The sequence below is a fragment of the Chenopodium album genome, chromosome 20, assembly GCF_948465745.1.
Source record: "Chenopodium album chromosome 20, dcCheAlbu1.1, whole genome shotgun sequence".
NCBI classification, from domain to species: Eukaryota; Viridiplantae; Streptophyta; class Magnoliopsida; order Caryophyllales; family Amaranthaceae; genus Chenopodium; species Chenopodium album.
Genome location: NC_137853.1, coordinates 36748226 through 36765446, shown reverse-complemented (window position 1 = coordinate 36765446; position 17221 = coordinate 36748226). Strand labels below are relative to the sequence as shown.

Sequence of the window (17221 nt, the reverse complement as noted above, 5' to 3'; positions counted from 1 at the left end):
CACTACCGTAATATTCAAAGCACGCAAAGATTATATAATAAACCGTTATCATAACAATTTCATTATATATCTTCATGACATGATCAAAGTTGTACGTTGACATGCGTACTAGTCAAAGTGTTGTAGTCATTTTAAAATGGAGGATTTATTTTAAATCACTTTTCAAAGGTCCTCAACAAGTGGACAAGGTTTAGTAAATGACATTACTGATCCCATAGACATGTAAATGTGATGGACCTTAGTTGCTTGTGTTGGCTATAACCTCCTCAATCAATGACAAAAACAAATTAGGTTTACAAAAAAAATTAAAAAAACTAGCAAGAATGTGATCCCTACCATCAATAAAATCTTTATATGTGGAGCACTGGAGCGTCACACAATCTACAAATGGGGTGACACTACGCATGAACTGGAATCTCAGTGACAAAATTATGACAGTCACGCTCAAGATAACACCAAACTCACTAAATTCACTAGGCTGCTCTTTCTCTATTCGAAATTTGTCTATTTTGATCGATTGATTGCAAATTTGATAGGAAATTCGATTGGAGATCTCTAGTTTTGTGGTTAGAAATCACAGGACCTTATCACTCTAGTTTTGTCATTCTCTGTTTAAAATCTGATTAACCTAGATTTCGAACGTCAGTGTGAACACGCCACATTGTCAATTGATAGTAACGTATGACCCATCATATAAGTTAAGACTTGGGGTTTGAAAATAATTTGAATTATTAGGCAAATAAGATTAGGGTGTACATATTGTGTTAAACAAAACTTCTATTCAATTGCATATCAAATATTATTCTTCATGGTCTCTCTTAGTGAATTAGAGCAACTTCAATGGCAAGCTAATTTGACAATTAGCTTGTCATGACACATAAGCTTTTAAGCTAATTATCATTTTAGCTACTTTTTGCTCCAATGCCTAGCTATTAGCTTAGTAGTAGTTGTTGGATAGAAAATACATAGAAAGAGCTTAATTGGTGCAATGATCATTTTCATTTTGGCAAGTTTAATTCCCTAGCAAATTAGCTTGGCAAAGCTAATTTGCTTAGCCAAGCTAATTGAGTTTTCTAGCTCCAATGGTCAAGCTAATAGCTAGGGAATTATTGTAATTGCAAGCAAGTCCCTAGCTACAACCTTCTTTAATAAGAGGTTTATAGCTTAGTTTTAGCCGTTAAGATAATATCCTTCTAATTCAATTGATTTGATTATAGTTGAAGGATTGGTCTCTTATATGAACCCCTAAATATTTTTTAAAGACTTAGTTTGTTCTAAACCCGAACTTGCATAAATTCCACCATATAGTAACTAAGTTATTTTCGACCTATATAACCCTAATTTTAGCGAGCTCGGATGAGTTAAAAAAGAAGGGAGAGAGAGAAAGGCAATGGTGGCATTATCAGAGAATGCTTTAGAATAGAATATCAACCTTGTTGAAGAGAAAAGTGGACCAAACCATTTTCATCTAAAGAATAGAAATGACATGGAAGTTTCACTTGCCCCACAAACAAAGATAAACAGGACCATGAAATTATTCTTTTTCTGTCCTCTTACTTTACAACTACGAAACTTTGAGAGATTCGGCCCAAAATTTAGAAAAAAAATGACTGAAGCTAACTTCAAAATACTTGTGCTATATTCTGCTACTTCTTCATTCTCAGATTTCAGTACAATAATGCAGTATACAAAAAGTACGACTACTCGTGTTCGATCAACATAAGTATTATGTCCAAAGCTCGTAACTTCATGACCGTACAAGTGTACAACACTACTCCCACTTCATGCTTTGAAGCTGAACATTTTGTATAACTCATTCTGTATAACTTAATATATGGTAGTCAAGAATACTGTTTTACATGATTTACGGTGTACTGACAGTAAATAACATTTATCTCTATACTCAATCTACATTCAGCAATGAGGACATGTTGAAGCATTTTTCATTCTAGACTAGACTGGTAGATGGAGATAGTAATATGAATCTGTAGACTGTCATACAAATAACCACAGCCCACAAAAGCCAGCAATGCTGCATGACCGTCGCCTACAACTGGTTGCATCAACACCACAATCTTCATCACTCAAACATCTATAATCGATACGGGCATCAGCGACGTGGCATGCGCTTTCGAGTTTCTGGTAGGCTTGTCTACTAGTGCTTGCAGGACATACCTGCAGTGACATCGCACTTGCTCGTCTCACCTTATTTGCTCTCTGTAAATAAAATGGTTTCAGCTTTCAATACTATTAACCCAATTATTTCTCTCCATGCTATATTCTTTCAGTTAAGAGGGTGAATTGGAGTAAAATTTACCAAAAACGTGTACCTGAATGAAAGTATTATTTGCTAAGGTATATTCTTCTGGAAATTTATCATGCCAGGCAGAAAGCACGGGGAGAGGGTGACCTTCAGTTGTGAATATGTAGTTCCGATCAACTAAAAATGAGTCATCGTAAAGTAGATACAGGTATTTGCATCTGCAGATAAAAATCAGAAATTTTGTAAGGGGATTGATATATTTGAATCAAAAAAATTCTTTCATTGTTGAGTAGAATTATACGTCTCAGCAAGAAAGAAACTGTGCTGATGGTCTTCCAACACCATAGTTTAGACATCTCGAACACTTGCAAAACCACCTTTGACTTTGGTGTGCAAATTTAGAGAGTCTGTAATTGATTCACCCACTTCTAGGTACCATGGATCTGACAAAAAGGGTAAAATGAGAAATAATTGGAGCACAGATACATAACAATTTGTTTAGGTCTATGCTACTTTTGACTCTTTATTTTGTCTCAACTCATACATACCCAAGAGTCAAGACAGAACCTTGACACTCATACAAGGGTATGTAATCTATTTTCACACAAACACCACCTCAATTATCTTACACCGGATATTCATGAGGATGAAAAATGAAAAAAGTGAGAAAAATAAGAGATGATAATGAGACATAAGCTCACAAACAGACTAGAGAGTAGAGACAAGAATTTAACAAGAACTAGCAACCAAATTCAACCTAAAAAGCATAATTGTATCTGAAACATGAAAATACATGCAAATGTTTTTGAGATTAAAATTATATTTCATGCAAGCTATAAATGGGTGTCCAACTTTGAGACAATGTTGCCGTGTCTAAAAATATGAGACCTAACATGTCCAGCACTTGGATATGTACCTATACCTATACCTAACCCAACACTCATACTGGTGTATAGAAACATAGGTTAGGTTAAAAGGCAAGAAGGACAATTGTATGAGTATACCTGCATCCCAATCACATTAGAGCAGTGTGATAGCAATCTCGATAAAAAAAAAAAAAAAAACTGATGAAAACCAGTGCTACAGTGCTACCTATATTAGCATTGTCTGAAGGCTAATTAGCTAACCTTTGGTAGCTTGATACAAGTAGAAAGTTGATTCTGCCAATTCAGGACGTAGCGGATAATACTTTTCTGTTGGATGCAGCGTTTGATGGTCAAGAAGATATCTAAAAACAATTGAGGCTCAATTCAGTGAAAAATAGGGCATCGTCATCAGTTTAACAAAGAGACAAGATAGAGGTTACAGCTCTGATAATACCTTTCAGGCAAAACACCAAATCTCTCCCAAACCTTGAAAAACTCACGGTGTGAGGAATTCGCAGCTGCAATATCTCCAACAAGAACCTATGCACAACCGCAAAGATAAAACTCGGATTAGCCAGAATAATTTTGCTACACTAAACTGTAGCCCAGACAACATCATTTCAAACTTGCCTGTACTCCAGGCCAAAATGCTTGGAGGCTTGTAAGTTGCCAGTAAGTAGCATGCCCAGTTCTCATATCAGCTTCATGATACCTACTCAATAAGAAACAATTAACTATTATTAATGCATCGACTACCAATCATTAAACCGTAGCCCTTAAGGTCACGTATTACCTTAGCATTTCAATACAACTGAAAGCTTATTAACTTTTCAAATAAGAAAGCAGTGTAATTCATTATTATACCATGGACCATGTCTGAAATATTTCTGGACAGCTACATAAGCAGACTGAAACATTCTCCAATACTCTTCCTTTCCAAAGAGAATGTAGGCTTTGACTAAATACTCATAAAATGAGTCAACTCCTACACCACATCAAAAATACTTCAGCCATGAGAAAAAGTAAAATTCAAAATCCTTAACGCGTGCATATGAAATTACTAAAGTGATAATTGAAAAAATGACAGCTCACCAGCACCAATCCCAGAAGAATGCTCTATCCATTTTCCAGTAACCACGTCCAGTGTTGTCCCCAACAGATTCAAGGAACTTCTTAAGCTCCATAACTTACGCAGAGCACGAAAAGCTGCAGCTTCATACTGTGGGTTGCCGGTCAATTTTGATAACGCCCCCATTTCGAGAATCAGGGAGCCTGACATTAGAATACTAAGTAAGCGATACTTATCACTAAATACCCACAATTCACATGACTGTATCCAAGAAAATCTCCTCACCAGAACCAGATGTGCTTGTTTCCGTTGTCTCATTCGCCATTACTCCGTACTGTTCACATAATTTTGCATTCATCCTGAGTCATATATCTCTTCATATATTAAAAAGAAGTCTAAGCAAAACAATAACATTTCACTCAGCGCAAACTAATAACAAACTATTTTCATCACAATGTGAATGTGCCAAATTGCCAAGTGAATTCAGAAAAACCAGAACTATAGGGAAAGGGATTCTGTTACAGAAAAAGAAGCACTAAAAAATGGTGGGGAAAACCGAGAATGGGATGACTCTCCTCATGAAAAAAGAAAATGTGCTTGGCTGCACTTAAATATATTTCCTGATAAAATTCTACTCTTTACAGTCAAAAACACATTCCAGGAATTGGCATACCTTAAGATTAATCCATGCATATGGCAATCCCGTTGGTGTACTAAATGCAGGCAAGAAGCGTTGTCCCAAGTCTTCAGCTAGAGTAAGCAGCTCATTCTTGTAAGTTCCTTGAGTGAACCTGTTTCTAGAATCAATTGCAAGCATATGAGCAGAAACAAGTCCCCCAAGAACTCTTATGTTGCACTACAGATTGTCATCAAGAGAAGAAAATATCAATTATCTTCTACATAAGCTAAGTTTATATGGCTTCAAGCATCAAGTTAAGGAATGTTCATAAAATTTGAAATACATGCTGAAGGATACGCATCCTCAGCATCTATTTTTGTTTCATTTATAGTGTACTGCAAACATTCAAATGATAATAAAACATTAGAATTGGTTCCATTTCATTAAAACATGCTGCTTGTGTTTTGTAGGAATCTCTCGGTAATGTATCTCTTTGCGACCAAATTTAATTACCCTTTCCAATAAATAAATCCCTTATTGAAGATATTACTACAGCCAGCTCAGCAACTTGGCTTAACAGAAATTAGTTAGTTTGTTAGAGCTGTGTAACAAACTCTTCTAATAGTTAGCTGGTATTGAGAATTGTATATATAGATTAATACAGTTCATGATGTAAATTATTCAATCAATAATAAACAACAATTTTTCTCTTTCTTTATCTTCTTCTACATTTCTCTCTAGTTGCTTCCATGGAGTTCTAACTTCTATGCAAAAACTTCTGTTTCATCATCCTTAGTTACAAATAAGCCAAAGAGACACTAACAAAGAAGCTAAAATATACAATAGATATACACACAGGAACATGTTTCAGGATAAGAAAAAAAGAAAAATCATGCAACCACTAGAAGTCTAGAATTGCATTTTGTTCACATGAATATATTTGAACAAGATGTTTGATGCCTATAAAGTGTACCTCAAACAGATTCACCCTTGCATCCACATCAAATGTTAGGTTTTCAGAAAGCCATGACACTGCCCTTTCAAACTCTGTATTGTTACCTAATATAAGAAGACTGAAACAAAAAATGTTTCCTACAGTCAAAACACCAAGCCAACAAAGCTGAGCACATAAACGTAAACTAAATACCCACTATTACAGAATGAATACCTGGATAATGACTCAATAAGTGTAAGTGCAGAACCCTTGTAATTTTGTGGCAAGTGCTCTAACTGAAAAATTAAAGCAGTAATCAATAATGATGCAGGTGTAAGCAATGGAATGTTAATGAGTTTCTTTGCAAGATATCTCTCACCCTCAAATTTCCCAGCTCGCTCAGCGAGTCCGTGAAAGATTTTGTCAGAGGTTTCAGCTCATCATGCTACAGAATTACAAAACAAATGAAATTAGTTTAAGTATAAAAGTTCCTACAAACTGCAATAATCAACGGAATAGCATATTAGGGAGCTTGTACGAACCGGAAATGCGTATTTCATGTAATTGTCATAGGCATGATAAAACCTGAAATGGAAATGTACAAGCTCATACTGTCAAAAGATCAAGCTTAATACTTGAATTCGAAAGAGCGATGAAAGATTAGAACTTTAGGGATAAAACATTGGAGATTATATTAGTACAATTAACCAACAAATTGAAATTTGAGAAATACTGTGAACTGATCATGCTATAATGAAGGACAGAAGCAGTAAGCAACAAGGTTCTACTGATGCCTTCAAATTTATGACTTGAATATGTGCAATTGGCAACAAATTGAGGTAAATTGAACATACAAGTCAAAATTGCAATAGATTTTAAAGTAAACAGATTTAATTCATCATAAATTAGAACACTGTAATTAAATAGGAAAAACCCAGAACATGTAAATCAACAAGATTGAGGAATAATGTCTAGTCCCAATAAGAAATTGAGAGAGAAAGGATTACAAAGGAAACAAGAATTGAAGTAGAAATTGTAAAAATAGCTAGAATCTTACATACGGCGGACTTTCTCTCTCATCAAAATTTTCTTACGGCAGAGATGGGAATCGGGATCAGATAGAGAAAGCTTGAAAAGGGTAGTCGAAATCAGGAAAATTATGAGAACCCATGTTCTCCAATGGCGGATTGACATAACTTTTCAGGTCAATCCCCAAGTTACTGAGGATGGGATGATGAAGAGTTGTTCTTGTGGATGTTGATGGAGGGAGGATGGTGGTAAACTGGTAATGAAGAGAATCAGGGGAATCAATTGAGTCATGGAGATCTAAAGGGCATTTGGGTTAAGTTGACAATCTTGACCCTCCCGGGGTTGGCTTGTAACCCCGGGAGGGCTATGCCCTTGGCAATGTGGCAATGGACCACACATTGCCCATATTGGCTAGATTTTTTATAAAATAAAAAGGTAAAAGATAAAGAAATCTATTGGACCGACACCTCTTACAGGTTTAGTTCACAAAGTTATAAGGTGACCACAAAGTTAATGGGGCTCGAACTTATGACCTCAAAGTTATAAGGTGAGTTCCCCACTAACTCTACCAAACTTTGTTTGGTGCCCATATTGGCTAAATATGGTTGAATGCTATGTATATTTGTATTACTCGTGTATAGATACAATATTGATAAGGATGGTAGTAGTTATCAAAGTTAACATTTTTTTCAAGCTGTTTGTATGCAGTTTTTTGGTGGATTTTATTGAATATTTGTTCATTTTGATACGAGGATGATCAAGTTACACAGATGTTTAACATGCAAAGAAGTTATTAGGGTTAATCTTAATCCTAGTTCAATTAGGAAAATTAACAAGTTTTATTAGGAACTCCACACTCTTTCATTAGTACCTAATGTGTTGGATTTTATGTGTAGGAACAATGAGAGGTGGGGGACGGGTGGCAAAGGAAGACAATGGGGTGGCTAGGTTTTCCGATGGTGGGGGTAGGGTAGGAGGGTGGTGGCGACTAAGGAATGGAAGCAGAAATACCTAAAGGGGGTAGGGAATAAAATTGAAAAACTTTGGGGGTTTGGAGAGAGTAAAATAATAGTTGTACAAGAATAAAGTCAGTTAATTTCCTTATCCTTTGTTGAATACCCTAATATTCGAACCAAATGACCTCGTATTTTGTACTCCATACTAAAGATGGCACTGAACCAGGCCAAGCTTCCAGACCGACCTGAAGCTTGGCATGGCCCAACACGAAAAAAGTACGGCACAACAAGGACACGAAAAAAGCACGGCACAACACGATATTATGAGTGTGGGTCGTGGGTCGAGCCTGGGAAGTCTTTATTTGGGAGAAACACGATAAGGCACGATACGACAAAGCATTCTAAAATCAATGCATTTTTGCTTAGGCACGCAAACCCCACATGTCCTGAAATAATGGCACATGTGCCTGGGTTGTGCGCGGGCCAACCTTTTGAAAACTTCAGCTCAACACGAAACTCGTGGGTGAGCCATAGGTCGGGCCTAACTAACCCCAAAACACGAGGGACAATCCATGGTCCAGAACCATCTTTACTCCATACTCTGGCACTCCAAGATAAGGCGAGGTAGAGCTGGCCATTAGCTGAGCTAGTCAAAGTAGTTTGGAGTCAAAATTAAGGTCCCGCTAATTTCATTTTCGACTCAAAACAGGAAATTCATTCATTCCAATTTTGAATTCCCCTAATCTTCAAATAACAAAGTTGAGCAAATATCTCCGATAATTCGAGTGAATGATCAACCATGGAAGAAGAAAGAGTGATTAATCCAGCCGATAAACTGCTGCCGGAATTATGGATGGAAATCTTCTCAAAACTTCCGGCAAAAACCCTGCTAAAATCAAGGTCTGTTTCCAAATTTTGGCGTTCTTTAATCGATAACCCTAGTTTCATTTCTATGCATATCACCCATTTCAACAACAATTCCAACAAACATTTCGTTTTATCCTATGAAACCCAGAATACAATGTGGGTTTTGAATCAATTTGAATTGAAGATTAGGGTTCGAACAATGGGTAAATTTAGAAAACGTGAAGAAATTCTGGTAACAACTTTTTTATCATCTGAGTATCATATTGATTATAAGGGTTATGTTGATGGGTTGATTTTATTTGGTCAATTAATTGGGGATAAATATGATTTGTTCTTGTTTAATCCTTCAATTAGGAAGCGTATGTTGTTACCCCAGATACCCTATTGTCCTGGTGGTCGTGCTGATACTGTTATTGGGTTTGATTCTGTTATTAATGATTATAAGGTTGTGATGATTTTCTTTCCTTTCGTGTTGTCGGAACTTGACGGGCCGGCTTCGATTCTAGTTTACGAGCTTGGCACAGGATGTTGGAGGGTTAATGTTGGTGTTGAGGTTCCAATTATGTGGTATTTTGGAGATAAAGTGTTAGCTAGAGGGGTTATGCATTGGATATCATTTAGTCTTGATGAGCGTCCTTTGCGTACGAATTATACCCATATTGTTTCGTTTGATTTTGGTAGTGAGACGTTTAGCTACACTGAGTTGCCTGGTGATCGATGGGATGATAAGGATAAATTCACTTGGCCTTTCCTTCTAGGTGATCAATTTGCTGTCTTGGATGTTGCTCGTGCGAGTGTTTGCATATGGGTGATGAAGAAGTGTGGGGGGAGTGGGATGGAGTCGTGGAGTAAATGCTATCACACTAAAGATTCAGACACCTATAAGTTTTTTCTGGAGCACAAAGCTGTAAAAAATTTGATATATATCGAGAGTATCCACAAGTTTCTGTTCGAGGTGGATGGAGTAGTGAAATCTTATGACTTGGAGAGCCATAAGATGAAGAATCTTGAGGTCACTGATTGTCGCTATGTTATGGATCCTTATGTGGAGAGTTTATTGCTGTGCAAAGGATTGAATGATCAGTTTTCAACAATGATAATGGAGTACGGTGGTTTTGACTGAGCAGCAGGGGAAAAATTGGTATGGCATTAGACTGCTTGTTTAATTGTTATCTTCAATATGTTGGAAAGTAAATTACTTAATAAATTTGAATTTACAATGCTGTTGGCCTGTTGCATCTTCTATGCTAATATTGCAATTTTGTTGGTAGCATGAGTAGCATATACAGCAATTTTCCATCATTCAATTGGGTAATCAACATCTTTTCCGTCATTTTGTTGTGTTAGGCTTGTACACTTATGTCTTAAGATTAATATGGATGACTATCAAAATATTCATAACTAGCAAAATATTCATATAACTCTATAAAAACTTGAGTTGCTTTTGTATCTAATTCCAGACACTACATTTGAAGCAGAATTTATGTAAGGTTAAACACTTACTTGGCCTGTGCTAGCTTTCTTTAAATTATTACAGATCTATGGCTTGATATTTATAGTTGGGAATTGAGTTACATAGCTCATGGATATGATACATCTTGTGCAATTGAAAACGTACTGCATTTTGTTACTCAGCTTTTCACAATAGACATAGCTTTTGTTAACTTCTTTTGTTTATGGAAATGACCTCAATGTATCATGTATGTGTGAATCTTTGTGATGTGTATAACATAATTTATCTCAATATCTCTTCTTGTCTTCATTATGTAATGAAAAATGTAACTTGGAGAGTCCAATGCTGTGAAAGGATTGAATTGCTTACTTTTTGTATTTCCATGGCAAAGGCTGAAAATAACAGAGAAGGGTAGTTGTGATGTTATGTTATAATACCTACAGCTACTTTGTTTTAACGTTCTTGTTCCTTTTCTTTTTATTAGTAAATGAGATCTCGTTTTTTTTCACTCTATCATTACTAGTTAGCATTGCTTAATCATGACAAAGATGATCCTCTGTTTAATCTTAATGAAGATAGATTGCTGTTTTTTGTGATACAACTTGTATATTTCTTGTGTGCTTGCTTTCCTTTCATTGGTGGTTCAAGTATCTGTTTGCCCTTTTGTTATTCCTCTATAGCTTAAAATTTGTTATGTATTGTTTTAGGGGATTAACAGCTTATGATGAAGCTAAAAATTGTTGCAATCTGACCATCTGTTTGATGATCAAAGCCTACTCAGCAGAAGTTTTTCACCGCCAATTAACAGCAGATTGGATTTTGGTAATTTAATCTGCATCAGACATCCTCTTTTAGTACTATGATCATAGTAAAATTATTGATGTTTTAAACTGCTTTTCATCTTGCCTAAGTAATTCATTTTATGAGCAGACTCCTCTAGATCCTGGTACTGTTGTTCCTTTTGGTATTCTGCAGCAATTTAAGTGATGAGTATTATTATTACTTGCGGCTTTACGAGTAATATTCTAAATTTTTACTACTCCGTGTCTCCGTATAGTATATACCTACATTCTGAACTGAAATACATTTACATCTTGATGCTTTATCGTATGCTTGGTTCTTTCCAATGCACGTGCAGATGGGTTCGTTAATAATGTTTGTTGCACTTGAGATCAAATAATTGGTTGTGTTTGAAACTGTTTTTCACTAAGCCATAACGTCAGATCAGCCTACAATGCTACTGATAGAAGGTCAAATTTTTATGCTGCTGATACTAGTCTGTTTCCCTTTACTGATTTGTTTTGTTTCTGGTTTCTTATTTTGCCTAGAGCCTTTACTGTTATTCCGGAAAACCTTGAGGAGGCTCCTTAAACAATTATCAAAAGCTCAAAACTTACATATAATAAGTTATTTTGATCTCTAAAACATGCTTATACTAGTGTATTACTCAAAGATTGAAGTAGGAGACCGACTTTGGTAGTATAAAATTTCTATCTATTTTGGGAAGTTTTGTAGGACAAGTCTTATTTTAGGAAGTCCTTCATGGTAACTACGATGATACTCTGATTACGATGAAGAAATAGATGACATCGAAGATGATTTGAGGTGTTCTAACGAATCGATGCAATGAAACGATTTGGGAACTCACCCTCAACACAATGTAAAATAAATAGCAAAAACACAATAATAAAAGAGACAAGTGTTTATGAGGAAATTTTCAAACCTTATTGTTTTATTAAGTTTCTACAAAATAAGACAATAACCCTCTTGATGATTTTCCTCAATAAATCGTAAATTGATTATATTCCTAAAATCTATCTAGTTTCCTATCTACAATCCTCATCAAACTTGGAAAACATAAAAGATAGAAATAAATAATAGATACTACGTACATAAAATCTTTTCCCAAAATAGATCTCGTTGGTATTTGGTAAGTTTGGTTTATTTATACAAGCTAAAGGGGGTAACGATAACATAAAATTGCATCTCAAAAAAATTAAAACAACCCCCAAAGAAAATCAAAGCAAGCCAGCCATGCCAAGAAGAAGAGGAGGGCGAAGAAAAGGAAGAAAGCCAAGACATCTTCCTAATGATGTATTAGCAGAAATATTTCATAAATTACCCTTAAATTCCATGGTTCGCTCCAAGTTAGTATGCAAGGAATGGTACTCCATACTCTCTAATCCAGATTTTATGCAGGAGTATTTTAAGCGCATTGGTAAACATTTCATCTTATATGAGGTTATTCAGTATGGTAAATTTAACATTTACGATGTTAATTGCTCTAATCTCATCAACAACGACACAACAATATTATTATCCATACCTCCTTTAGAAGATCCCCGTAAATGGGGGTATAATGATGAAAATCTTGAGATAATTGGTTCTTGTAATGGATTAGTTGCGTTAGCTAATAGTAATAACTTAATTTTTTGGAATCCTATAACTAAACATTACAAGTCTCTTTCGGGAAATTATTGGTTCTTTGAGCCTCGTTGGGGATGGAATCGCCAGGGCCTCTAGTAAAATAGTGGCGAAACTTAACCGTTTCGTCAGTTCGACCGGTATCATGCATGTACGTGGAGGAAGAAGGCGGATTTCAGCCCTCGGTTTCTATGGGGACTTTGTTATGATGCTGATCGCCAAGAGTACAGCGTTGTGGTAGCTATAGACTATCAGAGCCCGCCCGGCTCACCCACGAATTCCTATAGCAGTATATGTTATGAAACTGAACATGTTTACATAGTGGATTGCAAGACGGGTAAAGAACGGGAGCTACACAATGGTGCTCTTCCAGGCAGCCTACTCGACGATAAACTATTTAATGGAGAAGCGGGGAAGGTTGTTTGTGGTGTACCTCACTGGGTGATGAGGTTTTACGATTATGAGGTTCCATGGGTTCAAAGAGAGATCATTTACTTTGATAGCAAGGAAGAGAGGTTTAAGCAGATGGCTGGGCCGAATCAAGGAGGTGGTGGTGGTGGTGGAGACGAGAAAACAATGCTCGGTCTAGCAACCTTGGAAGGAGAACAACAACTTGGAATCGTGTTACACCATGTGAACGCATCTACTCTTGAGGTATGGGTAATGAAGGAGTACGGAGAGCCGGAATCATGGACTAATTTGTTCATGATTCCATACTTAAGCGATGTAGCTGCTGATTCAATGGACGTGCTTGGATTTATGCCGAATGGGGAACTTTTGATTGGAAGCAATGATCTATGGGCTCATGATCTTGAAAATGGCACGTCGAAGAAGATAGAGATTAAGGATGGGGCCAAAGAATCATATTTTGTTGCAGTTGAATATGAGCCTAGTTTAATTTCGAACCCTGAATCAAGAAGGATACAATACCAAAGAACCAAAAGGATCTCAAGTGCACAAGGAAACGCTAAGCTAGCTAATGACTAGTAAGAATGATATGCAAGTTTCAAGTATGGTGTCTTAATTATAGTAATTAGTTTTTATCTACTGTATTACTCAAGAACCGTTATTATTACAAAATAAATTGAAAATTAGGTTTGTTCATCTTAATGATGCCATACTAGTTCAAACCCCGTGCCCTGCACGGTTTTACAGTAGTATTCTGTTATTCGTCGCTAGGAAAGTAACAAAGAGATATTAGAAGATAACAAAAAATAATATAAGATATATTGTAGGAAAATTTTCTTTTTTGAATTTGTCTCTTGTAACAAACTTTGTAAAAGAAAAAAAAAATTTAAAAAAAAACAAAAAGTTTGGGCAGGAAAATTTTAACTTAGAGGATGACACGTGTATTAGGGGATAATGTTGGGGATTACTTTAGTATATAGGTGTTTCGGGGTTTTTTGTGATTCCCTCGGATACTGGTCACGCTCTGCTGGCAATGAGACTCGGACACCTGCAAAATAACGAATATTCCGGTGTACGGAATATTCGCCTCCGACGCTCAAGTTAGTGAACGGAAACGGAAAAGGCTAGAGAGAGAAAGTAGAGAGAAGTTGGAGCTTTTTGATGCTCTGTATTTATGTTATGTCACAAAATCCCCCTCCCATCATAAATGATTGGGGTATTTATAGGGGTGAGAACATGTACCCCTCTAGGGTTTATACCCTAGAATTTCGTGACATGATTGGCTGCGCAATCAGAAGTCGCCACGTGTCGTAAGGGGCGCCGTTTTACGGCTTTCAAGGTTTTCTCGGGATTTGGGCCTGAGGTCATCAGGGCCCTTTTCTCTTTCTGATTTTAGCATTGGGGCATTTAGAGATGGCTGACATGTGTCACTATGACCAGTGGACACGTGTCACATTCTCATAGGGCCACGTGTCACCTGTTTATTGGGCCACGTGTCACTATGAGATTGGGCCACGTACCTGGGGTATTTTTACCCTAAACATTTGCCCCTCAGAGGGGGTGGCTCGTACACTTACTGGCCGCCTCCTCTGATCTTGCACTCTGGACGTCCTGGTACTCTGGAAGGAGTTGATCTCCTAACTGACCAGAACGGCCACTTTAGTGGGACCGGACGTTCTGGTACTCTGGGAGGAGTTGATCTCCTAACTGACCAGAACGGCCACTTTAATGGGACTGGACGTCCTGGTACTCTGGGAGGAGTTGATCTCCTAACTGACCAGAACGGCCACTTTAATGGGACTGGACGTCCTGGTACTCTGGGAGGAGTTGATCTCCTAACTGACCAGAACGGCCACTTTAATGGGACTGGACGTTCTGGTACTCTGGGAGGAGCTTATCTCCTGACCACCCAGAACGGCCACTTTAATGGGACTGGACGTCCTGGTACTCTGGGAGGAGTTGATCTCCTAACTGACCAGAACGGCCACTTTAATGGGACTGGACGTTCTGGTACTCTGGGAGGAGCTTATCTCCTGACCACCCAGAACGGCCACTTTAATGGGACTGGACGTCCTGGTACTCTGGGAGGAGTTGATCTCCTAACTGACCAGAACGGCCACTTTAATGGGACTGGACGTTCTGGTACTCTGGGAGGAGCTTATCTCCTAACCACCCAGAACGGCCATATATCTTCTTTGGGGTAATCTGGGCTTCCATGATTTCAGATGTACTTCCTGGCTTTCTAATCATGCTTTGTACGTCTGAGAACTGGGCGGACGCTTTTCCTCTTAGATTTTCTCAATTTTTGGAGACTAAGTGCTGAAGGTGTTAATTGTTCATCTGGTCTCTTTCACAAGTTAACAGAACCCTAACGTCGTCCTGGCCCTTTCTTCGAGTGATTTCTCAAGAAATTACCGTTTGAGTGTTTAGGCGGGAAAGATGGTTTTACCATTTTGCCCTCCTGAATTCACTCTATAAATATGGGAGGTGAATTCTCATTTTCACACTTTACCCAATTGTGAATTCTAGAGAGAAGTCAGAGCGTTCTAGTGAGAGAAAGTTATTTTTCCCTTAATCTTCAAGAGCGCCGCCGTGAGTTTGAGTTTTCCGGGCATTTTTGAGCTTTCCGGTCAATCTTCAAGAACTTCACCACCACCTTCAGAACTTTCAGAACGTACAGAGGTAGGCCGTCTACATCTTCTCTTTTACTCGTTTTCTTTTTCTTTTACTTCAATTCTGGATCCATACTCGGCTTCGTCCGACTCTTCTCATGAGGCCGGCCGTTCGCCTGGGACTGAGGAATCTAGAGTGGACGGAGAAGAGTTGTCTCCTCCCTGGAGTGAGTCTATGTCTGATGCGTACATACTCACCCCCACTTATTCTTCTCTGTCCCAACAGGCAATGGCGAGAACCATGCGTACGCGTGAGCTTAACGCGGCCAGGAACCCAGACGGAAGTCTGGTTCATCCTAGGGTCCCTTATGACCCTAGTGATCCAAGTACAATGGTGGAGACTGACTCCACCGCCCAAACAACGACCGCCTCCACTGGCTCTCATCACTTGGCCGTGGAGGTCACTTCTTCCTTCGAGGAACGCCTTAGAGCTGAAGGCGCCTCGTCCGCACCCGCTCCGGAACTTAGGTTCCCTCAATTTGCCAATTCAGTCATGGATGGGGCTGAACTGGTAGCCTGTATGGACAACCCTTCCAACCCGGGGGCGGACGCTTCTGGTTCGTCCGTCCCTTCTTCTCAACCTCGGCCTCAACTGGGTGGGGCGGACAGACCCTTAACAGGAATCTCAATCCGTGAACCGTCCGCTCTGCCTATTCGCAACGCCCCTCCTTCGGGAAATGGGGCGGACGCTGCCAAGGATAAAGGCAAGCGTCCAATGGTCGAGGAGGACGTTCCTTCTTCGATGGGCGTCCCAAGCTCAAGGGGCCGAAGCTCGGCCGAGGCAGCAGATTTGGACAGAGTGCTGTCTTCAGAGTTTGGGAGTGCCCCTTCTCACCAAGTGGAAGAGGAGGAAGTTGAAAAAGAGGCCGTGGGTGAGACAGCCGAGGGCGAGGAGGCGGCCGAAGAGACCGTCGCCAACATTGATAACTTTAGGGACCCGTACGCCTGTACAATTGGGGAGACAGCCCTAAAGTTTTTAAAGAAAGATTTTGAGAAGTATAAGGAGTCCCTCCATTTGGGGGAGGGATTCGAGATTCAAGTCCCCAGGAAGGCCATTGCTGTGGCTATCTGGGATGAGGAGAAGCCGCGCAAACGAGCGTTTTGCGTTTACCGGGCCGCCTTTGATGTAGGGCTCCGCTTCCCTCTTCACCCATTCGTCCGGACTGTCCTGGACGAGTATGACATCGGCCTCTTCCAACTGACGCCAAACAGTTGGTTGAACATCTTTGGGTACTTAGTGACGTGCATCGCTAAGAAATTTACACCAGACTTTGCGGTCTTTTGTGAGATGCACTCACTCACTCGGCTGGAAAAGGAGGTGGATGGTTGGCTTATCTTGAGTGCAACCAGGGATTACATGGTCGTGGTCGACCGTGTCAGTAAGTGGAGGGACTGGAAGCACCGTTTCTACCGTATCAAAACTCAGGACGCGGAGTTCAACCTCCGCATGAACAGGTGCCGTCCAGAGCCTATTCAACTCGGACGCGGAGACCTCAAGCCTGACAAGCCGCCCATCCACCCAAGCCACGAACACCAGCTCGAGTACTTCAAAGTTAATCGAGTCAGGCGGGGCAACAAAACTGAACGGGTCCCTAGCCATTGGGTTCCACTTGCCAATTGGCTTAGGGACCCTATCTTCATGTCTGCGTACGGCCTGTACC

General features: G+C 39.0%; 2 protein-coding genes and 1 pseudogene across 4 annotated transcripts; 2 read left to right on the top strand and 1 right to left on the bottom strand.

Annotated features, from left to right (window-relative positions):
- Window positions 1-1639: 1639 nt before the first annotated feature.
- On the bottom strand, window positions 1640-7139 carry LOC145597779 (alpha-mannosidase I MNS5-like; annotated as a pseudogene). Its single transcript, XR_014103407.1, has 15 exons — window positions 6809-7139; window positions 6294-6336; window positions 6131-6196; window positions 5986-6047; window positions 5791-5890; window positions 4872-5054; window positions 4484-4532; window positions 4222-4401; window positions 3994-4114; window positions 3760-3841; window positions 3584-3669; window positions 3391-3491; window positions 2565-2706; window positions 2331-2481; window positions 1640-2217 (listed from the first exon to the last, which is right to left on the bottom strand). The product of XR_014103407.1 is annotated as an alpha-mannosidase I MNS5-like (transcript).
- A 1184-nt stretch (window positions 7140-8323) lies between these two features.
- On the top strand, window positions 8324-11194 carry LOC145598875 (F-box protein CPR1-like). Of its 2 annotated transcripts, XM_081655275.1 has the most exons (3): window positions 8324-8636; window positions 9285-9744; window positions 10764-11194. In XM_081655275.1, exons 1-2 carry the CDS (start codon window positions 8536-8538, stop codon window positions 9724-9726), a joined length of 543 nt encoding a protein of 180 aa, XP_081511401.1. In that variant the 5' UTR covers window positions 8324-8535; the 3' UTR covers window positions 9727-9744; window positions 10764-11194. The 2 variants fall into 2 exon arrangements, with proteins under 2 accessions (XP_081511401.1, XP_081511400.1); XM_081655274.1 differs by having other exon boundaries at window positions 8326-9744.
- Window positions 11195-12189: 995 nt separating this feature from the next.
- On the top strand, window positions 12190-13467 carry LOC145597140 (uncharacterized). The gene is made up of 2 exons (XM_081653305.1): window positions 12190-12472; window positions 12803-13467. The coding sequence occupies exons 1-2, from the start codon at window positions 12190-12192 to the stop codon at window positions 13465-13467; spliced, it is 948 nt and encodes a 315-aa protein (XP_081509431.1).
- The last annotated feature ends 3754 nt before the right edge of the window (window positions 13468-17221 follow it).

Coding starts and splice junctions, on each gene's coding strand:
- LOC145598875 (XM_081655274.1), top strand. CDS start 8,536: ATGGAAGAAGAAAGAGTGATTAATCCAGCCGATAAACTGCTGCCGGAA.
- LOC145597140 (XM_081653305.1), top strand. CDS start 12,190: ATGGTTCGCTCCAAGTTAGTATGCAAGGAATGGTACTCCATACTCTCT. Junction 12,473..12,802: donor ATTAGTTGCGTTAGCTAATA/GTAATAACTTAA, acceptor ATGTTTACATAG/TGGATTGCAAGACGGGTAAA.